General features: G+C 38.8%; 1 protein-coding gene across 1 annotated transcript; it reads right to left on the minus strand.

The window, feature by feature from the left end:
• Positions 1-67: 67 nt before the first annotated feature.
• On the minus strand, positions 68-12,163 carry polr1d (RNA polymerase I and III subunit D). The gene is made up of 5 exons (XM_060885083.1): positions 12,056-12,163; positions 4,046-4,143; positions 2,947-3,023; positions 731-813; positions 68-228 (listed from the first exon to the last, which is right to left on the minus strand). Exons 1-5 carry the CDS (start codon positions 12,161-12,163, stop codon positions 181-183), a joined length of 414 nt encoding a protein of 137 aa, XP_060741066.1. The 3' UTR covers positions 68-180.
• Positions 12,164-12,605: the final 442 nt, after the last annotated feature.

Raw genomic sequence — 12,605 nt, forward strand, 5'->3', positions numbered from 1 at the left:
AGACTGTCACAAAGGCAGCGTTTCATCTGCATCTTTTCCACAGGAACTGACAGACTCTTCAGCACAGTTAATATACAGAATATCTTTATACGAGAAAGACAAAAGGTTTGAGTAGTTTCTCTGGCTTTATATCAGTCCAGCAACAGATGCAACTCATATGACAATCCTCTTTGTTCCGGATTATTCCATTGCCTCTCCCTGCCGTTCTCTGAAGTCTTTCACTTGTGCCTGTAGAATAATGTATTCAGCAGTTAGCTTAGTTAGAACTGATTTAATTGTGACACTAAGCACATTTATGAGATCAACTCATTTTTTAAACACACACACAGAACTGTAGTCATCAAAGTCGCATACAGTCAAATCGAATTATGGAAAATTCTTTCATTCAAAATTATTGATGAATATATGTACATCATATCTGTATATATTTCTATATAAGTGGTACAACTGTCATGTTGATAATATCCTTATCAATATAGGGACTTGTGGGAATTCTCAGAACACTGCAGACTGAACACTCATCTAAAATGTAAACCCTCTTCCCCCAAAAACAATCCACCACCACCCTGGATATCCTGCACAAAGGGAAGCTTTGGGTCACACCGAAATCTACACACCACAGATTCAACAGGGAATGAGGGAAAAAGCAACTAAAGGAGCAGCTGTGTTTGCTGTGATTGTGATTGAGCAGCTGTGTTAGCTGTGATTGTGTGTTTGGGTTCAGCCTTACCTCAAATGTGTGCAGGACATGTTTACAGACATCGGTGAGGTCGTTCAAGCCCTTGCGCAGAGGTTCGGTTGCTGGAAGACCGCCTGGAAATATTAAGAAAATTGTAGACAGTGAAAAAAATGCTATGCATTTTACACTTCACTGGGGATAGCTTTGGATGGACAGCCCATGACCCATGGGATTGCTGTGGATAGAAGCACTTGGACACGATCACACTCTTGGCTGCACAATTCCACTCGAATATAAACTGATGTAAAAAGGACATTATTTACATTTACATTATTTACTGTTCATTATCACACAAATGAGGATGATGTTCCCTTCTGAGTCTGGTTCCTCTCAAGGTTTCTGCCTCATGATTTCAGGAAGATTTTCCATCAGGCTCTCATTTGGAATATAGTTTAGATATAAACAATAAACTAATCTCAAACTTTACAATTTTTCTTCTGTTTCTATACTTCTATAAAGTTGCTTTTATTTAAAAGTGCTATACAGATACATTTTAAATAAACAGGAGGCAGACTCAGACAGAAGTCTCTGTGTTTAAGTGCAAGCTTAATATATTTTTTCTTTTTCTTTTCTTTTTTTTATTTAATTAAAGGAGCACATCTAGAGAGGTCATGGGCAGAAGGTTATTGCTGAGGATGGCACCACATGGACAGCCTGGAGATACCTGGGCTTGTTGTGGATAGTACCACTTAGAAACCACAGGAAAAATGGCATTCGACTGTAAATGCAAATTTTAAACTAAGAGTCTCCAAGTTTTGTGACAAAGGTTAATGTTAAAAGTGCTACACAAATAAAACTGAAATGAATCTTTTCCATTACATGAGGAAATTCTGTAAAATCTCACTCAGATAAAGCTCAATCAAAGTTTAGTCAAAGTGGCACTCTTTTATTGAAAGAATACATGTGTTTACATGAAGGTCACAGCACAGGTTACTACTTCTGCACTTCACAGCCAGGATAATATCTTTGGTCAAAAAGGCAAAATTGGGCTTTCTGTAGCTCCAAAAGTGGTTTTTGTTTAAATATAACTAGATAAAAGATTAGTAATTAGCTTAAAGATTTGACCTTAATTGCACGTGGTCTAATCTGTGACTACTAAAAGTGTATTGTATTAGAAACTATAAAATAAAGAATCCTACATACGGCCATGGACACTGCTCTTTAGTCTGCCTTGATAGTGAAGTAAGTAAAAGGTGTGAAACTTTCGTGTCAAAGGTGTTTCTGAAGTTCTTAAACATAATTGATATGGGAGGATCCTGTGCAGCCTATTAGTAGTAGTAGTAGTAGTAGTAGTAGTAGTATCATCATTATTCCCTTTCTTTCCGGAAAAAAATCTATTCCTGTCATCTTGTAAAACAAAAAACTTTAACAAAAGATAGTCACAGATCATCAGATCCAAAGTGCCATCCAAATGATCTGATCTGATTGCGTGTCTGTTGTTTGCACTTGGATTGAATGAGCAATATAGTTTTATGACTTGTATCCATCATATCCATTCTTTTCTGTCCACAAAGTGAAACATTCTGTGTACGCTGTTGATCAGTTATACGAAGGCATGAAGCATTTGGATTGAAGTGGCAGAGCTCCTCCACAAGCTGTATACACACACGCACACACACTCGCACAAACCACGAGACTCCAATTAGCTTCTGGTCCAAAAATTCCAGAAAAGTCAAAAACTCTTATCATGCGTTCCAAGAGGATTAATAATGCATTAACTGACCCTGCTGATGATTATTGAATTCTGTTTGTGATTAATTGCATTAAGTGCCGTTCATGGCATTTACAAGCGGAATTTTAGGTGTTTTTGTTTGTGTTTATATCAGGCTATAATGCCTTGGACTGGGAGACACCACACACCGATGTCTGCGGTGGGGTGGGGGTGTCTTCTTTTCTGGGAGCCTGCTCCAATGCCACTGAAGTAATTCTATTGTTCTGGGTCTAGCCTGCTTCAAAACAACAAAATCTAATTAACATGAAAAACTCATCTCAAGCCAAGACACCTAGACTTAAGGAAAGATGTGCTTTAATGTCCAAGTGCATCTACATAAAATGCTACAAATGAAAGCTGGTGTGAAGAGAGCATTATAATCTAAAGAGCAGCTAAAGATAATTACTATAAACACTACTGTAGTAGAACTGATGTAAAAGTAAACCTAGGCAATCTTTTTCAGTTTTGAGAGTATTTCCAAGGGTCTAAACCTCACCTCGTGTCTGTATGCGGAAGTTGATCTTGCTCTCGGATGGGTGTGTGATGCTGTAGCCACAGAACTCAACATCAGGACTGTGAAAACAGTAAGAGGTCACTGGAAAGTCACAACAACCTGGAATGATCTACAGGAGTCTGAATTCAGACTTTCATGTACATGTTGTATAGCTAATGTGTGTAGACTGTATGCTCTATAAACATTCTGCACTGCTTATGTTCATCCAGTTGTTAGGTCTATCAGTCTGTTTGTTCAGAAAGTTTACTGCAGTCTATACAAATATAGTATACAGGTGTATAGAAATGTGCAGTTTATAGTGATTACAAATGTTATATAACCCAATAAAACCACATAGATAGATAGATAGATAGATAGATAGATAGATAGATAGATAGATAGATAGATAGATAGATAGATAGACAGACAGAGTGAGTTGATTGTCTTAATGATAATTTTTTTCTTTGAGCACAAAGAATTAACAAATTTTGAGTTGATGGCCAGGTTCTCTACAAAACATGAGGAGATATTGTTCCAAACTTCTTTTCGTTCTCCACCCTATCATCATACTTTTGGAACTAGAGCAGTTTTCCCAGTGTTCTTGTTTCTTTGCCAAGTTCAAATAACAAGGCAGTCCTATTGTGACCTCAGACTATAAAAGGTCTCCAGCGGGTCACTTTTGACCTCCATTCAAGTGTTGATGAAGTTTGTCAAGCAGTCTTAAGATCAGGAAAAAAAAGCCACCCACCAAATATGTGCCAAGTGAACTGGTAGATAATGTTTATGGCCCACTCCTTTGGGGTCAATCAAAGGCTGATGAGGTCCAGAGACCCTTTTCACTGGGGCACAAATTTGTGTTTAATTTTTTGCCACAGATTTGATTGATAATGTTAGTCAGTTATGTGTCTAAATGAAGACTTGGTTATCTCTAATATACTATTCTGCCTCAAACCATGTGATTTTCAAAAGAAAAAAAAAGTTGTGAAGCATTAACCAGTTTATCTTTCCACAAATTGTTACTGCTTCTATCTCCACATGTCTAAATATAAATGGCATTCCTGAAAACAAGGCATGCTTGTACAAATGAGAACAATCTACTAACTTTTTCATGATCATGTATCTGAGCGAATTTCCCAGTGTGTGGTCCTCTTCATGCAGGACGAACGTCACACAGCTTTCATCAGCGCCATCTGCTTGGACCTATTTACAATACAGAACACAGTAATGGCAGCTTGGAGTCAGTTTAGATTCCCTCTGGAAGAAGACATGCGGTACCTAGAGCTACACAGGAATACTTTTAAAGCACCAGCTGTTGTTTTGAACTTTTTTTACATTATAAAAAAAAATCTGATGTGATTTATTTTGGATTTTTTTACATCATAACAATCTGCAATGTTCACAGAGGTCCTTTGTATCTAGATATTAGCATTAGCTTGCTTTGCTAATCTGCCAACACACCCTGTGTATGAACCTTGTGTGTAAATCACACAACTGATTACACTGATTAGTGCATTTTGTGTGTATTTGTGTTTAACTAGTTAAGATACACTACATAGCCAGACATTTGTGGACACCTGGCCTGACGCACACAATCGCCTCAGATGTCTTTTGTATGCATGCTGTAGCGTTACAATTTCCATTACAATGTCCAAGAAGACACAGTTTGCCAAAGCTGCTGTGGAACAACTGCCAGCAGTAAGTCCCTAACCTCAAGCTCATCCCTAACTGCACCCCAGACCTCCTCACACAACACTGTTGCCTGAGTTCAGTAAGGTTGTTGTAACAGTGCAAATCCCCATAACCGCACTACAAAATCTAATGGAAATCCTTCCCAGAAGAGTGGAGGTTATAATAGCAGCAAAAGGGTCTAAATATGGAATGGGATGTTCAAAAAAATGTTACTTAGACAGTGACACAATTTGTCATTTTTGCCTCTGTACACAGCCACAAAGTATTAAAAAAATGAAGCCATCAAGAGAAGTGTAGAATTTCAACTTTGTTTTAAGAAAACCATTGCATTAACCGGTTTAGAAACCACAACCATTTATTTTTATAGTCCCTCCATTTTTCATGACTCAGTTTTTCTTTCCATTGTTGGAGGTGAATCCTTTTCAGTCAGTGACTGCCGGAAGTTTAGATCCCATGGACATCACCCAAGTTTCCTTTACCATGTCTTTACTGTATACAGTGTCACCTTCAGTAAGTGAAATGCATGCTCATTTGGTTTGAGTTATCAACATATTTAAGTCCTGTAAGTTGTGAGGTGGAGCCTCCATAGACGAGACTTTGTTTTTTCAGCACATCCCACAGATGCTTGGCTGAATTAAGATCTGGGGAATTTGGAGGCCAAATCAACACCTCAAACTCATTGTTGTGCTCCTAAAACCATCCCTGAACCAATTTTGCTATGTGGCAGGGCACATTATCTTGTTGAAAGAGGCCGCAGCCATCAGGGAATACTGTTTCCATGAAAGAGTATACATGGTCTGCAACAATGCTTATGTAGGTGGTACGTGTCAAAGTAACATTCGCATAAATGGCAGGACCCAAGGTTTCCCAGCAGAACATTGCTCAAAGTATCACACTGCCTCTGCCAGTTTGCCTTCTTCCGATAGTACATCTTGGTGCCATGTGGTCCAGTTCTGATGCTTATGTGCCTATTTTTGGAGCTTTCATTGGTAGACAGGGGTCAGCATATTAGCACACCTAGTTCCACTGGCAGTCATACATGGCCATGTAAATAAGCCTCTTCCATGTTTGGCAGATGATGTGGTATGCTTTTTATCAAGAACCCTTCCTTTTCCTCTCCATACTTGTCTTTTCCTATCATTCTGGTACAAGTTAATCTTTGTTTAATTTCTCAGAAGATTTCATTAACTTGGCAGGCTTTTGTAGATGCTTTCTAGCAAAGTCTAATCTTGCCTTTCTGTTCTTGAATATTACCAGTGGTTTGCATCTTGATATAAACCTTTTGTGTTTATATTCATGAAGTTCTCTTTTGATTCTAGACATTGAAACTCCTCAAGAGTATTCCTGATTTGGCTAGACATTGTGAAGCAATTTTTCTTCACCAAGGAAAGAATCCTGCCATCACCCACTTTAGTTGTCTTTCATTATCTTCCAGGCCTTTTGGTGTTTCTGAGCTCACCAGTTCATTGCTTCTTTTTAGCAATTACCAAATTGTTGATTTGGGTTTCTATCTGTCAGATAAGTCTGTGGTTTTTTGTTTTAACTAATGATGATGCCAAGTATGAATGTTAAGGAGACCGACTCCAGATGTTCATTTAAAAATCAATTGTGTTGGTTTACAGAGGCAACATTACAAAAATTATGCCAATGTGTAAATACTGATAGACCTGACTGTAGCTACTACTGCTGCTCACAAGAGACAAAATACCAACAAACCAAAATGACATTCAGAACTATAAAACAGACCACAATCATGTAACTATAATAAAATAAATCTCAAAGGAATCATGTCGAAAGACTCGTCACAGAAACATCATGAAAATATTGTAATCCAGGATGAAGCTATATAACTATAGGAATAACTGAATATCACCACATGCTCTCCAGTGTTTCTAAAGATCTAAAGGACAACACTTTGGGAAACTGCAAGCCAAAACACCTGATAATTAATAACTAATAAAAGCTAATGTTGGCTCCAAATCACTGAGGAGAATCAGCTGTTAACAGATGACAGGAAAGGTGGAGAGATCAGAAAAGTCAGGAAAATGCACTGATCAGAGGTTTCTCTTTTGGGACGGAAGTATCTGTTGACACAGGACAGGAGGGGCAGACTAACTCAAAACTGGAAGAAGATAAAGAATAAAGCGGTGACAGATGAAAGCTACATTTACTGTACATGGTGGTCAACTTTAATTTCTGCTTATCAGATAAACAGCAGACCAAAGGAAATTCAGATGATTAGTAGAAATTTCATCGCTGAAAGATTTACCACCACGCAGTGTCCTTTCTGATTGTTATCTCTCTCTCTCTTATATACACACAAATCATCTTATCTACACAATTTTAACAGGATTTGTATGTCTCATGCATACATTCAGTTGCATTATGTTTTTAATGAGTGACAGAATTTTCAACATTTTGCCTCTATACACCACCACAATAGATCTGAAATGAAGAAATCAAGACGTGACTTTCAATTTCAGGCTTTTAACGGATTTAACAAAAATCTTGAGATTAGAGTTGGCTAGGAAACATCTAAAAAAAAGCCTGCCTAGTTCTGGAACAAGATTCTTCAGTCATAATAAATCAAGATAATCCTGTATCAGATTGACAGGAGGAGAGGAGATTGAATGAAGGAAAGGAAGGGTTCATGATACAAACATGACATCATCTGACAAACATGGCAGAGGCTGTTTTACATAGGCATGTATGACAGCCAATGGAACTGGGTAACGTAGTTATTGATAATGTGTGCGCTGACAGGATTAATTATGAAGTGTAGAGAGCTTTATATTCTGCTCAGATTCAGTCTAATGCTGCCCAATTAATCGGACAACACTTCACAGTAAACATTGGTAATGAAAGGAAATGAAATGTTCGATAATGGCTGAGCTAGTCACCTGACCTGAATCCAACTGAGCATGCTTTCACTTACTGAAGACAAAAATACAGAAGGCAGAAAGACTCAAACAAGCAGCAACTGAAGGCGGATATATGTAGTAAAGACTTAAGGCAAAACATCTGCTGCTGTTCATGAGTTCTAGACTTCACAAGGTCATTGAATGCAAAGGATTTGCAGTGAAGAATTAAACATAATTCTTATTTTTAGAGTATTATTAATAGAATTATTATATTTCATTATATTAGAATTATGTAAGTTTGTCTACTTTTCAGTCTGCAAAAATGGAGTGAGTGTAAAAAAGGCATCAATTCTTATATAGTTAATGCAATATTTTTAGTTAAACTGCTTAAATTAAAACAGAAAGTTGTGTCACTGTCCAAACAGCATCAATATATCAATCATATATGACCTGACATTTGTTAGTAACACAATGTGGCAGATGCTCTTGTACAGAGAGCCTCAAATAAGTCCATATTCATATAAGACCATAATCTAATGAATGATAAATAAAAACATTACAGGATATAATGAACATTTAAGTACTAGTTAGATTTGCTGAGACTGAACCAAAATAAAGATGAATTCCATGAAAATGAGTAAAACATCAGCTGTTCTGCATTGTAACTTTATTTACTTTAACATGCTTTTAATATAAAGCTTAAAACTAGTCAAACTGAATAAGTCAAACCTAGAAAGCTTCAGTATACAGTATGCAGTTGTACACTATCAGCGCCCTCTAGTGAGAAAACGTTTAAATTGCAAGTATTTGAATTACTCTTCCTTTGCTTGCCTTACACTTACTTTTATAAATCATACTATATTTCACTGAACATGGAAGTGGGAAATCCAAGCTTAAAATTGCAAGTAAAAACAAGGACGTCTCTATTAAAGGACGCCTGGCTTTAATTTGCTCTGTCTCACCACTTACAGCTACGACAGAGAGGATTTAGAACTGCGCTCCCATCTATTTACCTGGCGAACCTCTGCTCATTGCTGAACAAAATGGACAAACTGTTTCTTCTCAACAAAGCAAAACTTACACTTGAACTTCCAAAATACAGACAGCATATAAATTGTCCCACAAGGGAGAAAAATATACTGGATCAGTGCTACACAATTCTTAAAGGGGTGGTAAAACATGTTTTTTCGAAGGCTTGATTGTGTTTGTGGGGTGCACTGTAACATGTGTTCATGCTTCGTTTTTTTAAAAAACTGCATTATTTTTCATATATTTTACCTTTATTCTACACTGCTCTGTCCCTCCTTGTAAAATGGTCTGATGGTTTCCGGGTTCTATGAAGCCAGTCCCTCAAAAATAGCAATGGGCTTAGATTGGTTAGCTGTGGCCCAGTGTGTTGTGATTCGCTAACCGCCTAGTACACATTTTTCGGAAACGTCACGCCCCTTACCTTTACCAGTAGTCTTATTTAATATTCTCGGAGGAGGGGTTTATGTAAATATTGGGCTTAGTGACATCAGCAACCCTGGAGGAATGTCGTGTAGTCCCTACCGGCCGTTTGCTGTAGTCCTTAGAAATGGATTTCTTTAAAAGCAAATATCTCCCTTTGCTTAAAACTTTGAATGTTGTAATTTTGAAGATGTTGTTTATGCTCAAACAGGAACATTACACACTAGCTAAAGTTAGAAAAGTGAAATCGTGTTTTACCACCCCTTTAAGGACACATAAGGAAGCCTTGGGGAACTCTGATCACTGCTTGGTCCATCTTATTCCAACAAACAGGCAGAAACTAAAATCTACTAAGCCTGTAGTAAAAACAGTGAAGAGATGAACCAGTGAGGCAAAGCAGGAACTACAAGACTGCTTTGACTGCACTGACTGGAGTATCTTTGAGGCTGGAACTGACAGCCTGGATAAACTGACTGACACCGTGACATTGTACATCAGTTTTTGTGAAGATGTGTGTGTGCCAACCAAAACCTTCTGCAAATACAGTAACAACAATCCATGGTTCACAGCCAAACTGAAAAAACTGCGACATGCCAAGGAAGATGCCTACAGAGGGGAGGACAAAACTCTGTATAAGCAGGCCAGGAACCTACTGACAAAGGAGATCAGAATAGCCAAAAGAAGCTACTCTAAAAAGCTGAAAAGCAGGTTTTGAGATAACAACCCTGCATCAGTGTGGAAAGGCCTGCAAGACATCACGAACTACAAGAGTCGCCCCCCGCTCCTGGATGACGACCTCAACAACGTCTACTAGATTTGAGAACAACATCTTCACACCTCCCATCCAACCCAGCCCACTGACTGACATCACCCTCTGGGAACCCCATTAACAACTCCTCCCAGCACTCAAGTTGGACTCACGATTTGTGAAGAGGATGTGAATCGGCTCTTTCAGAGACAGAAGACAAGGAAAGCTCCCAGCCCAGATGGGGTCTCCCCCTCTTGTCTCAAAGCATGTGCTGACCAACTGGCTCCTGTCTTCACCCATATCTTCAACAGTTCACTGAAGTCCCCTCCTACTTTAAACTCTCCACCATCATCCCGGTCCCCAAGAAACCCTCCATCACTGGGCTGAATGACTACAGGCCTATCACTCTGACATCTGTTGTCATAAAGACCTTTGAATAGCTGGTATTTCCCCACCTAAAGACTGAAACAGAACAGATGCTGGATCCCCTACAGCTGGATCTGCATAGTGTGCAAACAGATCAGTGGACAACGCAGTCAACATTGGACTACATTACATTCTGCAACACCTGGACTGCCCAGGGACACATGCCCGGATTCTGTTTGTCGACTTCAGTTCAGCTTTTTATACTATAATTCCGGAAATTCTCCACTCCAAACTCCTAAGGCTCACTATCCCCCATTCCATCTGTCAGTGGATCACCATCTACCTGACAGGCATGAAACAACAGGTGAGACTGGGAGGTGTAACCTCCAGCATTCAGACAATAAACACTGGTGCTCCTCAGGGATGTGTCCTCTCCCCACTTCTATTCTCCCTCTACACTAATGACTGCACTTCAAGTGACCAAACTGTTAAATTCCTGAAATTTGCAGATGATACTACGCTCATCAGTCTCATCCAAGATGGCGATGAGTCTGCATACCGGCAGGAGGTGAAGCGGCTGGTGTTATGGTGCAGTCAGAACAGTCTAGAGCTAAACACCCTTAAAACGATGGAGATGATAGTGGACTTTAGGAAAGACCCCTCAACACTACTCCCCCTCACAATATCCAACAGCCCCGTGTCATCTGTGGAGGCCTATAAGTTTCTGGGCACTACCATTTCCCAAGACCTCAAATGGGAGTGCAACATAAACTCCATCATCAAAAAGGCCCAGCAGAGGATGTACTTTCTATGCCAATTAAGGAAGTATGGTCTGCCACAGGAGCTGTTGATGCCGTTCTACACTGCAGTCATTGAAACTGTCCTGTGCACATCCATCACCATCTGGTTTGGTGCAGCAACAAAAGAGGACAGGAACAGACTGCTACGCACGGTTAAAACAGCAGAAAAAATAATTGGTTCCCCCTGCCCACTCCCCAGGACTTGTACGATACAAGAACCAGAAATCAGGCAGGAAAAATCACCACTGACCCTTCGCACCCTGGATACAACCTCTTTTAGCTCCTCCCTTCTGACAGGCGCTACAGAGCTTTGCTTACTAAGACTGCCAGACACAGGTACAGTTTCTTTCCCTAGGCAATCACCCTGATCAACAACTCACCATAATTATATTCCCTGCTTCATATCTATAAGTACTGCATTATCAGAACTGTCAGTCAACACATCATCTGTATATATTACACACACTACTGCTGCTGTATATTGTACAAAAAGCATAATATTGTACAATATTGTTATTTGCACTTCCCACACTTTATGTACATAACTGATCAAACATATTCTGTATTCATATTTAGTACTCATAATGTCTGTTGTATCACATCTGCATTGTCTTGTATAGTCTGTATTATCTTGTATAGTATAGTGTTATTTATGTCTGTACTTTTGAGAGTCACAAACAGCTGGAACCAAATTTCTTGTGTGTGTCAGCACACTTGGCCAATAGACCTGATTCTGATTCAAGCTTATTTCAGAATCAGATGATATTGTTTGTACTTTGTTGTAACAAACAGCCTTAACAGGAAATCCACTGCCAGGTAAAGTGAATAGCATTGATTATCTACATTTACATTTCTTGCATTTAGGTACATTTACCCTTATACAACTGAGGGTTAAGGGCCTTGCTCAGGGGCCCAGCAGGGGCAGCTTGGTGGACCTGGGATTCGAACTCATGACCTTCCGGTCAGTAGTCCGACACCTTAACCATTAGGGCGTTTTATTTGCAATATTTCACAGAGCTTAACATACTATCCAAACTAGTATATAACGTAAAGAAAAAACTAATCAGCTACTGTGCAGTGGGCTCTTTACTGTCTGCTGAAATTGCTGTGATATTGTATCTTGATCTCCTTGTTGCTAGAAAGAATAAAGAATACACTAAATCATTTTAAGGTTAAACGGGTAACTTTATTAAACTCACCATCTCCAAAACCGGTTTCTTTTCCGTATCAGTACCAGCCATGCTTGTAACGCCGAAGATGTCGCTTAAAGATGACGTTGCAATACCGACGCACGCACATGACGTCATTTGTTATTCTTTACCAGGCCACCAAAACACTGAACGAATCCCAAACGACCTCGTATTTCTCAGTGTGCTCCATGGGGTATATTTACTCCCTATACACTATATGACAAATCTTGTGCTTTTTTCGATGAAGCGTAAAGAAATGACAGAAAATGTTTCGCCTGTTTATCATAGTAACATTTAAAAAAAAAAAAGCAGCCTTGTTTGCCCCAAAACAAAATATATCTTATTAAATGACAGTATTATAATGATGGAGTAAGTTTCTTAATTCTCAACTACTCAAACAACATAGAATATGTGAAGAAAAGACTTTCTCTAATAGTAGTGACAGTGATGATAAAGTGTTTGGGTCATTGATACAAACCGGTGTCACAGACACTATTTATTTCTTTATTTGTTTGTTTGTTTGCTTAACTTTATTGTTTTTTTTAGTAGAAAATCGGAC

This window comes from Tachysurus vachellii, chromosome 13 (assembly GCF_030014155.1).
Source record: "Tachysurus vachellii isolate PV-2020 chromosome 13, HZAU_Pvac_v1, whole genome shotgun sequence".
Taxonomy (NCBI): Eukaryota; Metazoa; Chordata; class Actinopteri; order Siluriformes; family Bagridae; genus Tachysurus; species Tachysurus vachellii.